The sequence below is a fragment of the Psammomys obesus genome, unplaced genomic scaffold (genome assembly GCF_907164565.1).
Source record: "Psammomys obesus unplaced genomic scaffold, mPsaObe1.curated_primary_1811, whole genome shotgun sequence".
In the NCBI taxonomy this organism is placed as follows: domain Eukaryota; kingdom Metazoa; phylum Chordata; class Mammalia; order Rodentia; family Muridae; genus Psammomys; species Psammomys obesus.
In genome coordinates, this window is record NW_026592548.1 from 2810245 (window position 1) to 2833803 (window position 23559).

General features: G+C 41.2%; 1 protein-coding gene across 1 annotated transcript in view; it reads right to left on the bottom strand.

The window, feature by feature from the left end:
- Positions 1 to 23559, bottom strand: part of Ptger3 (prostaglandin E receptor 3) — a 59560-nt gene that overhangs the window by 23575 nt on the left and 12426 nt on the right. The window contains exon 2 of the mRNA XM_055614443.1: positions 6393 to 6572. Coding sequence (XP_055470418.1) covers positions 6393 to 6572 — 180 coding nt within the window. The remainder of the gene's footprint in view (positions 1 to 6392; positions 6573 to 23559) is intronic.

Here is a 23559-nt window from a genome sequence, read left to right on the forward strand (position 1 = left end):
CACACACACACACACACACACACACACACACACACACACACACACACACACATTTTGATGCTCCACTTTAGGAAACACACCACCACAGGGGACGTAGACCCACTTGCATCCGTGGTCCCTTTCTTAAAGAACAGGTTTCTACTGGGGACCAATATATCTAACTGGCAAAGTCTGAGGACAATTTTTCTTGTCCTCATTAAGGACATAGTCCTGGCATCTAGTGAGAAAAGAGTTGAAAGGTGAAGATGCTGTTTAACAAGCCAAGAAAGACAGAAAGAAAGAAGCCTGGCCTGGTGTGTCTGCAGTGCCCAGGCTGAGCAGCCTGGTCAGTTCTTGTGCTCCAGAGCTAGAGAGAAGTGGGTAGCACTAGTCAGAAATTCTGGAGAAGCGAGGTGAAAAGTCCTCTAATATTCTCCCTCCAGGTAGCCTTTCTTTTTTCCAAAACACAAGAAAACGTCTCTCATTTACTCACAGTACCTCGTCTGTCTCTGTGATGTTGTAATTCCATTCTCCCAGTAGATTGTGCAAAATGTGAACTCCATGTCATCTGTTTACTGTGTCTGTGTATATATGTGTGTGATTGTAGGTGCACTAGATTGTAAGTGCAAAGTGTAAAATACATGTTATTTGTTCATTATGTGAGTATGTCTGTCTATATGTGATAGTGTCTGTGTATGCGTGTCTATGTGTGCATGTGTCAGTGGGCATGTGTGTTTATATGCGTGCCTGTCTGTGTGTGCATGTCTGTCTGTCTGTCTTTCCATCTGTGTGTGAGTACACACACATGCAGGTCTTCATGTAGACGTTCAGAACAACTTCCTGGAGTCGGTTCCTCCCTGTATTGAGAACACACCCCAGTTATCAAGCTTAGCAGCAGGTGCCTCCACCATCAGCTGGGCCCCCCAAAGCTTGATGTTCTAACCAATCCATCTGGTGCTTTACCATCATCCAGAGGTTAACATGTGACAGGATTGCAAACTTACAGAGAGAAGAACAGACCTGAGGAACTGGCTCACAGTCTTCATGCCCTGTGCCAGCAGCATGACTCAACAGCTATCAGCAAACGTCAGGGCACTAAAAACAATGACCCCTGCCTGCCCAGGACACAAACACAGGACATCACACCCGTGGCCAGCAGGTTCCCCATTGCTGTGCTGGGAATTTCTAGCCAGACATACCCACTCTGCCTATAATGTCTTTCCCTGCAGTTGTGCACAATGAAGAGTATGACTCCTGGTCTTACTACTCCCATGTGAGAGGAACAGGAAACAGACACTGTCCTAGAAGCCTTTTCTTAGGAGGAAGGCAGGCAAGATCAATGCACTAGTTTTAACATGTCTGAATTTCCAGAGCAGGGGAAGGACAGAGCCTGGTCGTTACCCACACAGGAATCCAACATGGAGGACGTTGGTCAAAGGCTCTGACATGCACAAGGACTGTTCTCAGGGCCCCGTGGTCAAGGAAAGAGTTTCATTTACGAATGAGGTTTTGTGTTAAAAACAGCGATCTGAAGAGAGGCAGAGAAATGCAGACAGAGCAGCTCTCCAATGTGGAGAGAATCGATGACATCCTGCATGAGATTATGGAATCGGAACCAAAACAGTCTAGTCTTCCCAAACAGAAGAGGGCTGTTTCAGGACACTGAGCTTTATTTGACCAAGCATAGCAAGTAGGAGATCAGCAAGATGCTTAATACCATTGTCAACAAAATATCCCAACAAGAAAACATTCCTGTGTTAGGGAAATAAAGACAAGGACATTTCATATCATTTGCTTTATTTTTCCATTGACAGACAACATAAATAACAGACATTTATTAAATACACAGACAAGATGTCCTTGGATGCTGTCGGAATTTTGCTGTACATCTTATACATTCATTCACTGTCTACACAGTATTCAGTATCGGCCCATAAAATACATGGTAGGTATACTTAAATACACTGCAGGTGAGTACCCAAGAGGCTTTTACACAGGCAGTAAAACACTCCTTCCTGCATAGCTAAGCATGTGCGGATGAGGCAGCGAGGAGGAGAGCTCTTTAGTGGGACTTAAAGTGCGAGTGTAGCCAGTACTTCACAACAGATAGTGGGGATCCTGCCTGTTAGCTGTGAGCAGACCACGGTGATGAATGTGGCAATAGGTTAATTCTCTCTATCTGTCTGTCTCTCTCTCTGATTATCTGACTGAATGACCACTCTCCTTTGTCTTCAGGGTGATCAGTGTGGAAAGTTAAATGAAGTCCCTCCCTGTCTCTGATTCTGAGTTCTGCCTTAAAGGACCAAGGACTTTAATGGGTTGCAGTGGACAAATCTCACCACCATCTCCGTGTTCTCCACCCCACACACACCGACATGGCTGTCCTTTCTAAAACAAGAGTATGTGGCTTCTATACATCTCCCCTGGCTTCTCAACAAAAACCTTGATTTTCCCAAAATCTGAAAACTACACAAGAAAACTACTTATAAATGATTACTTAATTGTGGTGACTGGCTACATACTGTCCCAAGACCTGCTTACTTAAAAAAAAAAAATCAACATACTTTAAAACTAAAGTATTTCACACAAGAAACAAAGCTTCACATTTGAAAGGGATGTTAGATGTGCAATTATCTCCAAGATACTTTTAATTAGTCTAGCTAAGCTATTCCTGTACTTACAGCAACCAGTACTGTGCAGGGTGGCTTGACACTCTTCTGCATGCAGCTCGAGAGTGCTTTTGGAGTTAACTGATAACATGCCAAAACATTTAGAAAGCAAAGTTTTTCTATTTTCCTACCTCTGGTTTGATCTCCGGCAAAAAGAACTATTGAATAGTTGAATACAATTTTTTATGCTGGGAAACCTGAAATCTAGTCACTGATTTGGGGCCTCCAACTAATAAAACTGTGAAAACCATTGATAAAATAATAGGTCAAATCCATTTGAAATTCAAGCATTGGGATACTGCCAAGGGGCCACCTTTGAGTCCTGCCTGTGAGCTTTAAGTCTCACCATTAACTTTTGGGACATTCTGAAATATTTTTATGTCACTCTGTCTAGAGATCTTTTATGAGATACATAAGAATTAAACAGAAATATACGTATACCCTTCATATAGGAATAGTTTAAACCTATTGTGTTTAAACATATTTATTTAAATTATCTTGGAATACAACATTGGGCAAATTTGATAAATCTCACTGTTTTGTTGGTGCTTTTATTTTTTGAGATGCAGTCTCTGTGTTGTCTGGCTGGCAGGAAATCACTGTGTAAGCCAGGGACCTTCTGGCCTATACCGCTTGTATTCCGGACTGCAAGCGTGCACCACCTGCTTGGCTCTAAAGTAACAGTAGCACACTTTGTTTCTCCAACTGAAAAGTGTTATTAAGATACTCCCTAAGTCCATATTACTTGAAATGTTAACCTTGTATTTGAGTACATATTGTCTCTCCCATCTATGGCATAATATGAAGCCTAGATTCATTTGAAAACTTTAGATGCTTGCTAATTTTACATGCTTTTCTACATTTCATTTGCTTGTTCTTGCTGTGTAGTTTTCTGGGACTCTATCAAATGCTTTCAAGTTCAGGAAGGGCTACAATCTTAAACATGCATTCTTCCTGTACATCCTTGTGCACGGCACACCAGATGCCTGGAGGTGAACTTAAAGAATTCACCTTGAAGACTTGTGCGGAGTGACACGGACTGGTGACTACAGGTTCACATTGAGAACGGGGGACATAGAAGGCTATGTGACAACCCCTGTGCTCTCCTCAAAAAAAAAACAGCCTGGACAGAAAGCCATCAAAGAGAAACCTTAAAAACTGTGATAAGGATGTGGAAGTGTAGAACAACTGATGGTTTCTGGTGAGGGTGTTGGAGGGGAAGGGCTCAGTTTTCTTTAAGGGGCTGACCACCAAGAGTTTGATCATGGTCCGGTTGGTATATGGGCAATACAAATTGGACTTGTTTTGTTTTTCTTCTACTTTGAGGGGATAGTCACAAGGCTGGGGATGGAGCTGAGAGTTCTGGGGATTGAGGGTGCTCAGGGTTCATGATGTGAAATTTTCAAATAATCAATAAAAATATTATAGAAAAAAGATGAGTGAATTGAACTCAGAAATGGAGATGACCCCTTCTGTCTGCAGAAGTACACTTCCTAAACAAAGACCTCCATAGCACATTACTGCACACCCAGTGTCCAAAACTAAGACTTTGGGGGACTTTTACCTCTTATCGAGTTTTCCTGAACTAATCAAAGGCTTCCCAGGTAACAAAACTCACAGTTTCTTCTCTTTCTACTTCCTTTTCAAGCCTGTTCAAAATAGCATTTATTCACTCCTACTGAAGAAGGGACTAATTTTGTAGCCAAGTATAAGTTTCAGTTTCTTCTATTTTTGTGGCTTGATGAAAAATGATGTTCTTTTGATAGTAACCTCCTTTACTTGTTGGAAATATATTCTTTAGATTATTAACACAAATGACACCATGCTGTACAACAACACAGCAAATGTCTCTAAAGGCAGATCTCTACAGATTCAACTAAATAAGACGTATTTGTTTTATGGCTGGACAAGCTGTAACAAATGTGTCAACTGCCCTGAGAGTGAGCAGAAGTTTTGCAGAACAATACTTACTGGAAAGTACTATACTTCTGGTCTATAGTAGATGTGGGAATTTGTAACAAAATTAGATATCACCACTCATATCCAGCCGAGTGTGTCTACCTGATCACAGGAGGTTTCAGGACCACCCCCAAGCAAAGCCTCTTTTTTATAAGGTCATTTAAGCATTGGGGAGGACAATTTGTCCCATATTCTAGGAATCATATCAAAGGGAGATTTTTATAACAGGGTTAGTATAGGTTTATGCTTATCTTTATCTTTATATATGTATTATGGAGCTATCCTGGATGATGCCAGTGCCTTCACTGGACTTTTAAGTTCTGACTCAGTTTGACTTGAGCATTTAGACTGATTATCCTGCTGACTTAGGCCGTACTTTACAATTTATCTATCAGATACAGTGTGACAGTTACAATCAACCCTCATCCAAACTGGTACTAACCAGGAGAAAATGCCATTATGTAAGAAGCAGAAAGAAATCTCCAGCTTTGAAGAAACTAGGAAGCAATAAAGTCAAATCAAAATCTTCACATTATATATTAATGAACTTGCAAGATGAGGGTGCCAAAAATAAGGGCAGTGTCTGGGATGTCCCTGAAGAAGCACAGTGCTTGCAGGTAACTTTTAACCCTCGAACTCCAAAGCCTCGGGTTGTAATTTACCTTTGACCCAAAGAGACAGTAAGCCAAAGCATCAAGCCCTGTGCCTCATAAGCTGTATGAAAAGCCAGCCTGGACACAGAGCTGCTTAAGAACACTAACCTGAGGGTAGGCAAAGGCTAAGAAGTCATCATTAATATTCCTATCTTACAAGAAAGCCAAACTATGGCAAATCTTTTTTCAGTTTCTAAATTTCTATTTGTTCTAGAATCAGAGCCAGTATTTAAAGACTAGAGAACACTGGTGGAAACAGGACAAACCCACAGTCCTCAATTGAGTCTTAGGTAGCATTCTGAAATTCTGCTTCGTGACGACTTTCCTCCAGGCGTCTAAGAATGTAAAATGGATTCAGAGGAAAGAACAATTCACAACAGTGGGTAGACTTAAACTGTCTTATTTGAAAAAAGAGAAATTGGATCTTATTTAATTAAGGAATAAACTTTATACCAATCCAATCAAAGCTAAGTTTTGTAAGGTTATGAGCTAATAATCTATTGAACAATATTTTAATTGTATCAAGACAATAAATATGTGGATACATTATACATTTTTAAAAACCAAATTAGATTCTTTAAATTTTCAGTGGGAAAGAAGATATAAGAGGAAAAGTAACAGAAACAATGATGAAAGAGAACACAACCAACATCCTTGGACAAAACAAATGGCTGTGGACTGGTCCCCTGCCCAAGCGTTTACACACCAAACTCCCCACACACAGTGTGCTGGGACAGCAACCGTCCTTACCCAAAGTATCTCAAGGTCGTTTATCGTAAGTGTTTCATCACATAAATAATCCCATACTCAGCTACAACTGGCAGAGACTCAAAATACTAGACTGTTAGTAACAGATTTTCCTTTGTTTGTATTTCAGGATTTGGCACAGAAGGAATTATCTATGCTTCTCAGACCATCTAACTTTATATCAAAAATTCCATCCCAACACATAAACAGCTGCATGCCACAGATGCCTCCATCCATAAGGGTTAGGGACACTAGCTACAAGAGCTGTGCGTATGCTCATTGGCTGTGTTCTCTTTCATGGCCCTGGCTGTACTACCTCATTAGATAATGAGATGGGCTGCCCTTTCTGTCCGTCACTAGAGCAGCTTGAGACAGCGTTTGCTACCTGGCAGAACTTCCGAAGAAGGATCTTTCTTAGCAGCAGATAAACCCAGGGGTCCAAGATCTGGTTCAGCGAAGCCAGGCGAACTGCAATTAGGAAGGAGTTGCATTCCTTTTCCTTTCCCATCTGTGTCTTGCATTGCTCAAGCGATGTCTGACTGAAGATCATTTTCAACATCATTATCTAAGAAAGAAGCACAAAGAGCTGTTGCAAAGCTTGACAGGGTTGCACACATCTCTACAGAGCAGCCAGTGCAGCCTGTGTTTTCATAAGCTCACTGCTGAACTGTTGATCCCACACAGTAACAGGACACTGCTCCGAGCTGAGGCTGCTCTATGGATTTTCCCACATTTTGGGCAATTCGACACGACATAGTTTTGTAAAACACATGGGTTCTCAGTTCTTGGCTTTTGAAATTTAAGAAGCCTGGATATAACACATCTCAAAATCAACCGCATTCACCAGTAGGCTGGCACCTAACACTCCAGCAATAATGAAGACACATTAAGTATAAATTCCAGTGATTCTAAGTGAATCTATCATTTAATAAAAACACATAATAAAGGGAGAAAATACAACCACATTATTGTGATTCTCATCAGTGGTTTTTTTGTTTTTCCCATATGGGTACCATGGGGAGTTATATGCATTTGGTAAACTTATAAAATTGGGATTATTAACACTTCCTTTTTACAGTTACAAAAAACATAATTTAATGATGTGAAATGGCTGAGCCAAATTCAAATTTAAGTTCATTAAAACTACAAGCTAATGGGTTGTAGAGACTGCTCAGAGGTTAAGAATCCTGGCTGCTCTTCCAGAAGACTTGGGTCTTCCCATATAGTAATTCGCAACCATCTGTAACTCCATTCCAGACAATCTATTGTCCTCTTTTCTGGTGCACACATGTACACTTAGGCAAAACATTTATTAATATAAAGTAGATATAAGCATTTCACATAAAGCACATATAGAAAATTTCATGTTATTTTATTTTTTTAATCTCCTGTTTATGTGTGTGTGGTGGGTGTCTCCATCCATGTATTAAAGCAAACTCGGGATGGTAGGCATTTGGTGCTAACTGCCGACTAGTCTAGTCCCAGCATCTAGAATCTATTTAGTAGATAGCACAGAAACATCTGGCAAGTGTTTATATTTGAAGGGCTATATTGTATCATACATATACGAATGTATCAGTATGTGGCACACACATATATTTATATTTGAATTAATAGGTATATGTGGGTGAATATTTCTTATTTTCATGTGAAGAAAAATGTAAACGGTTTTTAAGCATATTAAAAAATGTTCAAAATCATTAGTCACAAGAAAAACAGCAACAGTGGAGGAAGAAGCACTTCATAGCCACTGTAAATGAGGAGCTGTGATCACCACAAGTGTTTGTGAGAGGCGGGGAGGGAGTGGAGATAAACCCTGGTGCAAGCATTGAGAATGTAATTTACCTTTATTTCTTCACCCCAGCAATACCAAACACATGTGTCACCGTCCCTGACAGTGAGAGTCAGGAATGACACAGATACCAGTTTATGAACATAAGCAAAGACAGAGGCTGGCTTCACCTCCCTAGACCCATGTGACAACTAGTTAAATCCTCACATGGTGCCTTAGTTAGGGTATCTAACTTCAGTAAAACACCATGACCAAAAGCAAATTGGCTGGGAAGGTTTATTTGGCTTATACTTCCATCTCATAGTCCGTCATCGAAGGAAGTCAGGATTAAAACTCAAGCAGGACAGGAAGCTGCAGGCAGGAGCCAACAGTCACACACACATACACACACACTCTTCCCACATCCATCATTAATTAAGAAAATGCCCTATAGGCTTGCTTGCTTACAACCCAATCTTATGGAGGCATTTTCTCAACTGGGGTCTCTTCTCAGATGACTCTAGCCTGTGTCAAGTTGAATAAAATTAACCAACACACAAGACTAGCACACAGATAGTGACTGGAATTATGGATAAAGTATGTTAAATCAAACATTATTAAGAGTTACTTTAAAACTTTTAAAATATTATTTAATTTTAATTTTTAACAATTTATTCACTTTATATCCTAATTGTAGTGCTCTCCGGTCCTACCCTCTTCCCTCTTTTCTCCCTATCCTCTTTCCCTAGTCCACTGAAAGGGGGTGTCTTCCTTCCTTACTATCTGAGCCCAGCCTATAAAGTCTCATCAGGACTGCCTGGATCCTCTTCCTCTGTGGCCTGGCAAGGCCACCTTGCTGGGGATGAGGGTGGGAGTGATCAAAGAGGGGACAACTGAGTCAATGTCAGAAACAGCCCCTGATCCCCTTACTCAGGAACCCACATGGAAACTGAGCTGCCTATGGGCTACATCTGAGCAGGAGTTCTGGGTCTTCCCTATACATGGTCCTTGGTTGGTGCTCAAGTCTCTGTAGGTTCCCCTGCACCCAAATTTGTTGGATTTGTTGGTCTCCTTATGGAGCTCCTATCCCTTCTTAGTTCTTCTATCCCTCCCTTCTTCTGTAATACTCCCTAAGCTCTGCCCGAAGTTTGGCTGTGAGCCTCAGAGAACCCAAGAATCAAAGCACCAAGAAAAAGAAAAAAATCAACTCAACAAAAACATGGACTTTAGTGTTAAACAGAGCTTACAAAAAAGGCTAAGAAATACTCTACATCCTTATCAGACAGGGAAATGCAAATCAAAACTTTGAGAGTTTATCTTACTGTAGTCAGGGTGAATAAGATTAATAAAGTAAATGACAACAAAAGTTAGTGAGGGTACCAGAAGAAGAGACCCTCTTTCTTCACCATTAGTGGAAATGAAAACTGGTGCAGACACTCCATTGTGCTACGCTGTTAATATATCTGCCTAATGACCCAGCTGTACCAATCCCAGGCATGTACCCAAAGGACTCAAAGTCCTGTTATGGAGGCACATGCAGACACCTGCTTATCCATGTTCATTGCTGTTCTACTCACAATAGCAAAGAGATGGAAACAGCCTAGATGTCCACCAACTAAGGAACACAGAGTGAAAATTGTGTTAAATATACATGATGGAATTTTGTTTGCCTGTAAAAAGAAATGAACTTATTGAATTTGCAGGTAAGTGGATAGAACTGGAAACTAGAAAAAATTATACCAAGTGAGGATGTCAGCTTAAAGTCTGTATATTTGTGTGTGTAATATGAGATGCCAGTAAGTGCAGTAATGTAGTAACTAGAAACAGGCCATAGGGAGACAGGACAGGAAAACACACTTGATATGAAGGGGGAGGGAAATAATAGGCAGGAAAGGCTTGAGGGAAGGGGGATGGAAAGGCAGGTAACAGGAAGGAGGGATACTCAACTAAGAATGCTTGGGAAAAATTGTAAGTTTTCTAAAATATATATGCATATAGGAAAGGGTATAATTATTATAATATGTAAATATATATGTATAATATAATACATCCCATACACTAGAGGCAGGGGGACGTGGGACACTATTCCTCCTAAAAGCCACAGTTCCCAAACAAAGAGCTGGGTGCCAGGTGCAGGATACTCTCCTTTGAGTTGTTAGTTGAGGGAAGGTGACACAGAAGCCTGGCAGACAATGGCCATGGCCCTTGATTACCCAGAAGAGCTTGAGCATAACAGCTTATTGATGAGAGTACCACTTCCTTTGGTCACAGCACATTAGGGAAATCAAGAAACAATGTGGCCTCCTGGACACACTGGCTGCAGTCCAGGGATGCCGAAGTCAGACTAACCTACAGAGCTCTGAGACAAAGATCTGTGGCTTTTGAGCTACCAAGTGTCTCATAATTTGTTATAGCAGCCAGTAGAAAATTAATGCCTTCCCCACACTGAGCTCCAATAAACAGTAAGGAGAATGAGGAGTAAAAATGCTGTTCTTGCTCAGGGGTAAAGTGTGTTTACCATCTTCAGTGTCTTAGGAACACTTTCAAGAACTAGGAAGCAAAAGTAAAACATCGCCATCAACTCCTGCCTGAGGGACCTCAGTTTCTAGTTGACAGTAGATATTGCTGAACATGTGCTATTCAGCCACATGTGGATAGATCTCAGTGTATTTGATTAAAAGCTTTAAAATTTCTCTTTTCAACTCAGTTGTTTTTGTAACGAACACACTAATTAAATCCTCTCTCCCTTATTTTTAATAGTTGTAAAAGTTCCGCCTACTTCTTGCAGAACAGCCACATGTATTTGGCTACTGACTGTCTTTAAGGAATTGTTTTACATAAAGTTGCTTGAAGCTATATCTTCAGCTTCATTTAGAAAATGAAATATTGAATTTCCTTAACTCTTCGTGGTCATGAATATTTACAAAGTGACTTACTAAATGATATTTCAGTCATTTTACAAAGTCATTAATTATAAATTAATTTTATGAGACTAATAATTTAAAATTATTTTTATGAGGCTAACAGAGGTTTCATGAACCTTACAGTGGTTAGTGGTTGGTGCTTGGTAATTTCCTATAATTTTCCATTGGCAATGCAGTGATTATAAAATTAGGAATAAGCTCTTTAAGCCATAGCTGGCACCCAGGCAGCCATACCAGCGCTTCCCAGAAACCATGGGCTGGGACACACGCAGATAATTGGAGTTGAAGGCAGCACCCACAGTGCTCCATTTCCAACTGATTACAGAGAAGAAAGCAGGGCCTCAGATTGCCATCTCCTTGAGTAAGGACGCAAGTTTGCATCTGCCTATGGATTTTCTTATGCTTAAGGAACTAATCTGTAATGCTGATTTTTGTGTGTGAGTCTGAAAAGCTGTTCAGACTTTAAGAGAAAACCTTGGTCGTGGATCTACAACCTCTGGTAGAATTAATTGATGCAGTTCTGCTCTTTGTAGTGGGGAGAAGGAACATATAAAGCATATTCAACTGGCACAGAAGGGGTTTTCTTTTTCTTTTTTAATGTATACCTTGCATTACTCTTCTTTCTGAGCAGCCACCTACGACATGTGATCTGGTCAGAGAGTGGAGAGGCAGCATTCCAGGTTCCTTGCCTCTCCCCTGACTATCAACTGGAAGGACAAATCTCTGTACCGCAGAGAAGCAGGGCCAGAACAGCAGTACTGACTCTTCTCCCCGGCCACGGAGTTCTCAGGGGAGAACAAATTCTCTCTTACCCCATGGTCCTGCTCTTTTATACATGTGAGCACAAGCCAGCAAGAGTGATTTTCATATTCTGCACTTGGATTTTACTCTGTGGCAGCAAGTTTGGATTTCTCCACTTAGAAAATTTCAGAACTAACCTTCTTGGTTCAGAAGTGCCTTGCCTTGAGTTGCCGGCCAATCATACCACTGAGGTTGACAGATGAGTACACCCAGACAAACTAATTTGTGTAGCAGAGATTAAAACTGACAAGCCTTTCGTAGGCGCCACAGTGGGACATTTACACATCCTAGCTTCATTCCTAATGTAATTCTTTAGGATAAATCTCTTCATAAGCCAATTTTTATCTATGGTGTTTTGCTCTGGACTCGGCTGGGCTGCAGCAGGGCAACCTGCTCCACTGGAAATCCCCATCCTTTGAAGAACACATCACACTATAATACTGAAACCAGTTTGGGCTGTTCAAGCATGTAATTGCATGATGCGAAGGACTGCTGGAGGATCAGGAAAGGGAGGCCTCCCTCTAGCAGCTGCTCTGCGCTCTAGTTAGCTGTCAGGTTACCTCTGGGTCCCCTGCTGCTGTTTCTGAGGCTTCCCCTGCTTAGCTGTGTAAACACAAGGTGGTACACAGCTCATAAACACTGAAGACAAGGCTGACAGTGTCCCTTCCTCTCTTGATGGCTTTGGCACCAGTGGAAGCTTTAGGAACATTCTCTGCTGTCTGGCTTTTGCCAACCACCAGCTGGACCAGAGACCTGTGCTCATCTGTATGTTTGGACTTTTTAAAAAATTAATTATAGAATAAAGCTATTTGAAAAAGAAAATAAACACAAAGGAAGAAACTGTGAAGTGGAAGGCAACTTCTCACTAGGGAAACTTCATATTTTCAGAGTAAATGAAGAACAAATACAAAGTTTGGGGACTGAGGTCAAAGATTCATGAAGCTCTGGGAAAGGCAGTCTCAGGAGCAGACCTGAAGGCTATTGCTGACATGTTACCCAAGAGTTAAAGTCCTTTCATAAATTGGAACAGTTCTGATTGTTGTTGGAGATGGGCACTTAGGTTTAGGTTTCACAATTCACCCTAACACACTCACACCGCGATCCTCTCCACCTGGCAGGAAACTTGCAAAGATGGCTACAAGGTAAGTGTGATAAAGCACCTAGTGTGCACAGGGCATCAGTGCCCAGCTCTGTCCCTCTAGCGCAGTCTTCGGCAAGCAGAACACTTGACATTCTGAGACAGGACAGGGAATATGCAGAAACAAAAGTGTGCTTGTGTCCTAGTTACTCTTCTTTTGGTGTGACAAAATGCTGACTAAAACCAGCTTGAAGAGGAAAGGGTTTATCTGGCTTATAGCACATCCTCAAGGAAAACCAGGGCAGGAGATCAGAGCAGGAGTCCAGAGTGAGCCAGTGAGCAGTGCTCCTCCGTGGTCACCACATCAGGCCCTGCTTCCAAGTTCCCCAGCCCTAGAAAACGGCTGCCACTGAAAGCAGAATGTATATGCATTCTAACAGTGCCATTTAAAATTATGAAATAACATGAAAAAATGTTCATGGTGTGGAAACAGAATACACACATGACATAACTGTAACTAATTAAGAATAAACGTCCATGTATATACACAGAATATTAATAACAGTTACCAGTGAGCAAGAATTAAGGCAATTTCTGGTATCTTTTCTGTGACTTAGTCTGTTTCCCAAATTCCCCACAACAAACATTATTTTTATATGTATTAGAAGTATTCAGTTTAGAATATCATTAGATGACTTAGCTCTACCAAACAATCTAGTAACTTATTAGTAAGATTTTAATGCTTGATCCAGCCTAAAACCACAATGGGATCCTTTTGGTTGGAATTCTATGCAGTCAATGTTGTATAATTTAATAATTAATAGGAAAACAGTGTGCAGCTTATCAAAGAATTTGGCTTAGCCAACATATTCCTTAGGGTTCAATAAAGGCATGGACTTTTTTTTGTGGTAAATGCTAGCTTCTGTCATAGCCATAGCATGGAAACACATTATTTCCTGTGCTGTAGACAGTACATGGTATAGATTAATTATCAGATTTCATTTTATTAATTGTTTAGCCAAGGCTGGCTGGGCAGCAAGCTCCAGGGATCTTTCTGTCTCTGCCTCCAGCTTTAAGGTAAGTGTGTGACAGGCCCATGCTACAGTGCCCAGGTTTTATGTAAGTGTGTGAGATATGAACTCAGGTCCTCTTGCTTTAACAGGAAGAATTTTACCAACTCTTCTCAGCCCTGGTATTACTTTTTTTTTTTTAAATCTTTTATTTATTTTTTATTAATTACACTTTATTCATTTTGTATCCCCCCATAAGCTCCTCCCTCCTCCCCTGCCAATCCCACCCTCCCTCCCCTTTCTGCATGCATGCCACTCCCCAAGTCCACTGATAGGGGAGGTCCTCCTCTCCTTCTTTCTGATCTTAGTCTATCAGTTCTCATCAAAAGTGGCTGCATTGTCCTCTACTGTGGCCTGGTAAGGCTGCTCCCCCCTCAGGGGGAGGTGATCAACGAGCAGGCCAATCAGATTATGTCAGAGGCAGTCCCTCTTCCCATTACTATGTAACCCACTTGGACACTGAACTGCCATGGGCTACACCTGTGCAGGGGTTCCAGGTCATCTCCACAAATAGTCCTTGGTTGGAGTATGAGTCTCTGGGAAGTTCCCTGTGTTCAAATTATCTTGTTCTGTTGCTCTGCTTGTGGAGTTCCCGTTCCCTCCAGCTCTTACTATTTCCCACTTCTTACATAAAATTCCATTCACTCTGCCCATCAGTTGGCCATCAGGCTCAGCATCTGCTTTGACAGTCTATACTGCAGAAGCTTTCAGAGGCCCTCTGTGGCAGGTTTCAAGGTGGTTTCCTGTTTTCTTCTGGCTTTCAGAGGCCCTCTGTAGCCAGTTCCGAGGTTGTTTCCTATTTTCGTTTTCTTCTGATGTCCATCCTCTTTGCCTTTCAGGATGGGGATTGAACATTTTAGTTAGGGTCCTCTCTTTTGCTTAGTTTGTTTAGATGTACAGCTTTTAGTGGGTTTATTCCATATTGTATGTTTATATGAGTCAGTATATACCGTGAGTGTCTTTTTGCTTCTGGGTCAACTCACTCAGGATGCCACGATGTTTGTAGCAGCTTTATTTGTAATAGCCAGAAGCTGGAAACAACCCAGATGCCCCTCAACTGAAGAATGGATGCAGAAACTGTGGTACATCTATACAATGGAGTATTACTCTGCAGTGAAAAATAAGGAAATCATGAAATTTGCAGGTAAATGGTGGGACCTGGAAAGGATCATCCTGAGTGAGCTGGTATTACTTTTTAATTGGCTTTTAAGTTAGAATATAAATTAATAGGTTTCCTTCATTAAGACATTTTCCAAAATTGTTTTTTCTAAACTAATTGGACCACACTGTTATTCAACTTTGTAGTGTGTCAAAATGACAGCTCTGGGTCTACACTCTGAGACACCTTTATCTTGAAGGACAGACAGACATAGTCACCTCCAAGCTCATGGTTCCATCTGTACCTCTCCGTGCCCATTCTCCAGGGCTATTTCACAAGCTGTTTACAACCTCTGTTGGTACAATGTTCTTTTGGAATGTATATACCTTACCTTTGTTCATTCAAATGATGATTTCTCTTCCTTACTCTCTGATTTCAATCCAGACATGCATTGTGATACTTATTCTAAGCATCACCTGTCTCAACTTTGTGTAAACATGCCAAAATAAAACAACCAGCCACAATGTTGAGCAATGGAGAGGAAGGAGTAGGCAGGAGAGGGGAGGAGCCAGAGGACAGGAAGGAGTGGGAGGCAGAGGAGGAGAGAGAACAGAGCTGGGAGAGCAGGGGTGGAGAGTGGTCTTGGAACAACGTGGAGAGATGGACTGGACCTAATATATCACAAAAAGCAAGTATAATGTGAGAAATCTAAATGTTAGGAAACTATGAGGGCTTGGAGGTTTAGGATGGCGTAACTATTGTCCAGCATTGTGTTCTAGGTTAACTAAATAAATCATAGTTTCTGTATAGTGATTTGGTTATACAGCTGTTAATGATTAATCACAGCATTACTAAAAGATATATCAATAGTAAATATTAAACGCCACTTACAACAAACCTCAAACCCCTTCTCAGAAGTCACAGCATCTGTGACCCTGTCTACCCCCCAGGGCCCATTTCCTGTCTGTGCCCTGGAACCCCACTTCAACCCATTTTGAAGTCCCTCAGTCAACAGGTAACTTCATCTAGTTTGGCTTTTCAGCTTCCACTTTGACTTATCTAAATTTCTGCTTTTTCTTGTGCTTGGACCTTTTCAAGCACGGGCCCCTAGTTCTGGGAAGTTCATCTTTCTGCTGGGTAATTGTGCCTCATTTTTGTAAAGGTATGAATCAGTCTACATGGGAGGTGAAAAGCCAGCCTCCTGCAGCCCAAGCGTAGTCTGGTATGGAGCCCTTGACTCAGTTTTCCTTTCCACTTTGTGCATTTTATGATGTTGCTTGTTTTCGTTCCCCACATTTGTTTATTCATTTTAAGTTTAAAAGCGACGGTGTTTCCAGATTCCTGGCATGTGACTCTTTGAGATTCAGGAGCAATGATCAGTGTTTCCAAGAGTTCTCAGAGTTCTCCTGACAATCTTCACATTATAATTTGAGAAGCTAAATTCCTCCTTATAGAATGAAACACACTGTTTAGAAGCCTTTTACATGAATCATTGCAAGAACTCACACAACAGTATAATATTCGGTAGGTAATATACACTTTTACACTTACAAATGAGTGATAACCAGGGTCAGTGTGATCACTTCATTTTGAGCTAAAGAGCTGGAGTTTGCAGCTAAGAACTGATCTCATAGTTTCTTTCCTCCTTTCCTCCTTATTTCTTCCCTTTCTTCCTTTCCCCCTCCCTCCTTCCCTCTCTCCCTTTCCTTCTCCCTCCTTCCTTTCTCCCTTTCCGCATCCTTACTTCCTTCTCTCCCTTTTCTCATCCGTCCTCCCCTCTCCCAGGGTTCAGATGGACTACAGGCACCTCTTCTTACTCATAACTTTAAATAGAATTTTCTAGAATTCAAATCATAGCAGCAGTAGTGCCCTGATAAGTTGAGGCTGGAGAATAAGAAAAAGGCATATGATTAAAATAAAACATCTTGAGTCATTAGAAGAGTTTCTATCTTCTACTTATTTATTAGCATTTACCCCCAAAATAGGCCCCACAGAAAAAGCAGAAGACATAATATGTATGATATGAGCTTAGTATGGATACTTGTTGACAAATCTCAGTGCTCCTTGTCAGCACCCTTCCACTGCCAGGAGAGCACTATGCACTAGTTCAGCCAGGAAAGCACAAGAGCACCTCTCTCATAAGCAATATCATATATTTCCGCACACACTGATGCAGGCCATAGCATCTGAGAAGTGACAAATCACCTGTGTCTGTTTTCTGCTGCTATAAGTTTCACAGCTTGGGTCATTGTGGTGTGTTTTGAATGTGAATGAACCCTGTAGGTTCGTATGTTTGAATGTTTGGTTAACAGTTGGTGGAACTGTTTAGGGAGAAATAGGAGCTGTGGCCTTTTTGGAGGAAGTGAGCTTTGAGGCTTCAAAACGTCATATCAGAAGGCCCAGCCTCTCTCTCTGACTCCTGCTCTTGGGTCAGGTGTGAACTCTCAGCTACTGCTCTAGCACCATGCCTGCTTGCCTGCTGCCATGCTCCTCACCACAACAGCCATGGACTAACACTCTAATAATGTAAGATAGTCCCCAATTAAATGCTACCTTTTATAACTTGCTTTGATCATGGTGTTTCACCACAGCAATAGAAAAGTAATGGAGACAGCCACTCAGAAGCACTAGCCTACTGGCCGGTGGTTAGTGGCTAGGAAGTTCAAGCACATTGTACCAAAACCTAGGGAAGATGGCAGAGAGGAAAATGAAGTCATTCCTCAGAGAGGAAACCAGTTGCCCTGGTCCTTCTTACCAGGAACCTGCTAGTGCCCTGATACAGCTTTGATCCTCAGGAGGGTGGTCCCTGAGACCTTACCTCTTCTAATCCCACCTGAATGTTGTTACAGTGGCAACAGGATCTCCCTTCCCCCTCACCATCCAACTGGCTTGGAAATCTTCCTGCACACTTAAGCTTATATTCACCAAAGACCTCAGAACTTCTAGATGACATGTAAATTCATTCTTTTCCCCAACACCAAACATACCCTCATGGAATTCACCAGCTTTGCTGATTAACTCCAGTCCTGTTGACTGTAAGCAGGAGCTGAGTTACCCTTCAAGGTCAGATCCACAGCTTAAGGAACTGGAAGTGTCTCAGGGGCTGGGGTGTCTTTGATGCTAAAAGGCTTGTGACCTTCTGACATGGGGGACACTCAATTTCTAGTGCTTCCCTCACTCTGTTAACTAAATTGAACTTTCACCCACATCATGGCTGCTGGGGAACATTCTTAGTGCTGGTTCCCTTTGGGGACATTAGGAATGAAGACAGTCCTTTAGGGATACCATCCTCAGAAATGCCAACTCTCAACCTGCTTCACTCACAGGTTGGAAGTATTTGGTAAACTGAGTCTCAGTCATGGGGTTTGGGTAAGTTCCTTGTGCTGGTTGTTGTTTTATTATGTTAATTGTTTGTATACTATGAGAAAATCCACAAGCAACTTTTCATTGTCATCATTTGGGTATGTGAACTAAAGTGAGGAGGAAAGTTGCTATGACACACAACAGATAAACACAGTGTGCTGTGTCCCTTTCTAGTCATCATCCTCTGAGCCACCATGTTCTTTCCGTCACTCTTTCCTTCTGGTCACTACATGGGTGGCATCTGGAAGCCAACTGTCCTTTGGTATTTCCATAACAAATAGTAAACTTTAGGTACTCATGGAAAATCTTGTTTTTCACTAAATCTGACTTTAATACACCACTTAAATTATGGTCAGCACTTAATAATTTTATACTCAGAGAAACTTGAGAAAGATTTAAATAGGCATTTCATAGAAGATGAACATTCTTAATGATTCTTCATCTATGTTTGCTGTCTTGGTGAGTTTCTCTCTGTTGTTGGTTTACTGGAATGAATACCATTTGGTTCAGCAGTAACACAGCCACAGAAGGAAGCACATAGGAAGAAACTTATCCCGCCAAACACTGAGATCCCTGAGGATCTCAGGATCCCATGAAAGCAAGGATACTCCATCACTGGAGTCCTTTTTCTCTGTCACTCCTTGAAGTGTGAATTCTAAAATCAGCACAGAGCAGAGCATAAGCAGGCAATAACAAAACTATCCATACTATTATCTCAAGGAAAACATTCCTGGTGAATTCATTATAAATTGTAATGTTGATATTTTCAGGAATGTGTTTGCAGGACTGTGGAACAGAAGACTTGGATATACCTGAGCCCATTCACTTCGAATTTTATGCTTCTGTAAAGAGATTTATTGAAGGAGTTTCTCAATTAAAGTAAAGGAAGCAAGGGAGGAGCAGTTCTGCTAGGCCACAGAGGAGGACTTCAAAGCCAGCCCTGACTGATTAAACAAGGCCAGACGAAAGGGGAGGAGGTTCTCCCCATTCTGTGGACTTGGAAAGGGGCAGGGAGAAGCTGAGGGAGGGAGAGTGGGATTGGGAGGGAATAAGGGAGCGGGATACAGCTGGGATACAGAGTTAATAAAATGTAACTAATAATAACAAACAATAAAAAAAAAAGAAGAGACGAGGGATATAAGGTGAGTTAAATATATACAAAAACAAAACTTACATTAAAAACATTGTTTAGTGCATTTGGCCTATAAAACGTCACAGCATAACAACATGACATATTGAAGAATAGGGATTTTTTTCTCCTTCCTTATCACATGGCTGACCAGGAGCTTTAGCTCCCTATCACTGCCAAGCATGTATATAAATATCTCTATTTCTATCTATCTCTTTCTCTATTTTTTTTCTATCTCTCTATCTCTATCTATTGTTTTCATTCTGTTATAGAGTCAAAAATTATAAAGTCAAGCATCATAAGTAAGGGACTATCTATAAATAGGATGCCAACTATGGAAGATAGGATAACTTCCAGCTTGGTGGTGGCTGCACTCCATGACAGACTGTTTGGTATCAGTGAATAAATGGAAAATTGAAAAAAAATGAAAACTGAAAATAAATAAATAAATAAATAAATAAATAAATAAAATAAAGGAAGTACAGAACCATCTGCCTAATGCAGTACTGTGGGGAAGTAATAGAATTCAAGCAACAAGTATGATCCATAGTATACATTTCAACATTCTAGTAGACTCATTTTCAAATGATAAAAAAGAAACTCATAAATTTGTTCTAAAATTTTTTATTTTATTTTATTCAATGTACCTGAATGCTAATTTTAGCATGTAACTGGTTTCGAAATGTATTGAGATGTTTTACATCCTGCTTTTTGATATACTGGCCATAGAAATGTGGTGGGCTGTGATGGTTCATGTCTTGAATTCCAGCACTCAAGAGGCAGAGGCAGGCAGGTCTCTGTGAGTTAGAGGCCATTCTGGTATATCTATGTATCAAGTTCCAGGATAGTCAGGGCTAGAGAATGAGACCCTGTCTTAAAAAAAAAAAAAAAAAAAAAAAAGAAGAGGAGGAAAGGCGAACAAGCAAGCAAACAAACAAACAAACAAAACACCGTCGTCTATAAACTTAAAAAAACAATTTATTCTTTGGCAGTTCATGTTTGTACATCATGCATTTTTATTGTCTTCGCCTCTGTTGCCCTCTCAAGCCATCCTCCACTTACTTTAAACCCTTCTTCCTACCAACAAGTCTCCATCCTAATTTTCCTGTCATCTCTTAAAGTGACACACAGAGTCTAGTTAGGGTTGCTTGCACGAGTGTGGGTGTGTCTCTCCACTTTATACACTGAGGCAACGCCTTAAGCTGAAGCTTGCCCAGTTTCAGCTGTCCATCACGCCTCAGCCATCTTCATGTCTCCAATCCCACCCCTAGTACTAGGGGCACAGTCACACAGTCACACCAGCCTTGAGATGCTGACACAGATCCCAAAGCTTGCATGACAATGTTTTTGTTCCATGAACCATCTTTCCAGCACAGATTTCTCGGTTCGGTGAGGTTAACTGAGAAACCTGTGTTAGCTCCCATCTGCCCATAAGAAGGTCACAGATTAAGCAGACACTGAGCTGCAAAGCAGACAGGCCAGCCTGGGTCCCTAATGTGCTTTAATGATGTTCAGAGCACCAGACAGTGAATCTCCTCAGGGTCCTCCCAGGGTCATTCTCCATTTGTATCTTCATTGTTTCTTTCTTGTAACTGAATCCCCATCATTTTGTTACCCCCAGAGCACCTTTTCAGACCTTTTCATTTTTCATTTTGTGGATTCCAGACCTCCGGTCAGCTGTTTTCTATTGTTCCCTGCTTCTAATTAAGTCCTATTCTGAAAGCAACATTGTTTCTCCTTCTCTTATCTACTCTAAAGGTGTTTGTTTTTTTTTTTTTTTTTTTTGTCTTCCCAAGAGTTTTTATTACATGTAACAAAATTGGAACAATATTAACCACTGCAGAAAAACTGTGTAACATTGTTAAAGTTATCATGAATCCTGCTGTGGCAACTGGACAGTCATTTATTACATACAAGCTGATTTATTGCTTTGGAATAAAAGCTGTCATTTAGTTCTTTAAATACCATTCACTGAGTGTAGGCCTTAAATCATGTTGTTTAGTCAGAAAAAAAAAAAAAACCTGATAAAAGCATTGTACCAACCATGTTTCAGGATTGATACCAATATTAAAAACCACCTAGTACGTGTAAAACTTTGAGTGGGGATTTACTGATAATCTTTGATTCTAAACTCTGCTTTCTTTCAGTACAACATTTCTTCATTTATGGATTGGCTAGTATGGACACACATCATCAATTATACATGATCCCTACTTTTAAGCAATTTATACTGTACAGTGAGCCAGATAAACTCAAGGATATTGACAAGATGGAGTTTGCTTGTCAATTGCAGAGGCAATAAAACCAGACATTTTGATCTGAAGGCTGGCTTTGCCTTTTCTTAGCTTTGTGACATGGAAAAGTGAGTTGATATCTCAAAAGCTGTTTCTTTATCTGTATATGGTATGGTTGCTAGGACAAAGTGAGACTGAGCACAACATGCAGTTCTGGCCCTCAAAAGCAAGCACTGGCCAGCAGAGGGTTCCCTCTACACGGTCTAAGTAAGCACAGGTGCATATAAGGGGTAGAGAAAGGGCCTGCCAATCTTTCCAGGTTTAGGGAAGCACCATGCCCACTGTTGGGAAAAGAGCTGGTAGTTTGGAGAAATTTTGGAAGAGGAAGAGTTCATATATCTGTGTGTGAAGTTGTGTGAGTTATTTTTGGAACTCCAAATTTTTTTATGAATGAGGTAAATGAGTGTGCAAGAGAGGCATGGAACATGGTGCTAGGCTATGAGTGTGGCCAAAGCCAAGGCTCTGGGATTCAAGTATCCAGAGCGTCTTACTGCGGCTAAGAGGGTTGGAGAAACTCCATGCCCAGATCCCAGGCTGCAGTCACGAAGATCACACTGGGGTCCCTGAAAACAGTGCGGTGCAGCTGTGCTGCATTGTGCTGCAAGATTATAGGTGTCAAACAGCCTTTCTAATTTTGAACACCTTTCTAACACCTTTCACTAGCCAAAGGGTCCCCAGTAACCAGCTTTATAAGCACTTCAGTGAGAAGAAGCGTTTGCGAGACTAGCAGCTGAAAAGTACTGGCCTCGTCAGACTTTGTCACCGTGTGGCCATCCCGCATTCGTGCCACATCCGCACACAGAAATCTCTCTGCTCTTTGAGGTGTCATAGGAAATGGAAACTTTTAACAGACAGATAAAACTTCCACCACCCTCTACAGGGATTTTCCAAATATGTTTTCGAGAAACCTGTGTTCCAAGGAACACTGATCAATTAACAAATTGCTGGACATCCCAGGAGGTCCTTAAATGATGGTTTGCTGGCATGCACAGGTCTTGTGAATTATTTTACTTTACTATTCTTGACAACATGATTTGAAAGTGGTTAAGCAAGCTAATATAAAGGAGACTGATAGGACAGTGTGTATAACAATGCCTCATCTACCAATTACTAGGATTTTGATCCAGAAAGTTCTATAACCTGAAACTGCATTAATGCAGCTGAAAATCATGAGAACGGAAACTCAAGACTCTGTGAGGATTAAATCAGATACCGTGAGTGATTCCCTCAAGACTGACAGGGAGGCACCCCTCACTCAGGGCTCCTTTTTCCTGCCTGCCTCTCTTCTCTTTTCTCTGCTACTTCATTTCCCCAGCAACACACACAGCCTGAAGACAGCCATGTTAACGGCTGTATGCTAATGTTTCTGAGCATGGATTCAATGATAGAAATGAACTCTTTTGTTTCAATAAACAGTCTCTAGGCGATGTCTCCCTCTCCGCCATTCCAAACAGAGGCGGGGTGCCTGGTGCTTCTGCTGACGTCAGGACACAGAAGACACAGCCATGTCTGCCCCAAATCTTCAGGAACGCTTGCTCATCAGCAGTGTGCGGAAGACGTTTTCTGTTGAGAGAACCCCCATGGCCAATGCATATGGCCAAGCCTACAGCTTCTCACTGAGTCCTGATTCACATCCACCCAAGATTCTGCTGTTTGTTAACTAGAGCCAAGTCTAGGGTGCAGACTGGGCTCTGAAGTCACAAGATGTTTCTGTTTCCTGACAGTGATCAATAGCATAATTTAATTAGAAGTGGATGCCAGAGGAAAGGGCTTCAGAATTTTCCTCTTGTCTTTTGTAGAATGAAAGTAATGTTAAAAAAAATGTACTTTTGGATCCAAGCTAATGTTGGAGGAGGCCACTATCAGTATACATACATACATACATATTTAAGTCTGCCATCCAGCATGTTGGCCTCAGGACAGTCACCAGCTTGTCAAGAGGATACAGACCACAGATTTCCCTTTGTGGAAAAGTCAAGAACTTCTCTCCATTAGAGGCCTCCTCCCTATGACATTTAAGGAT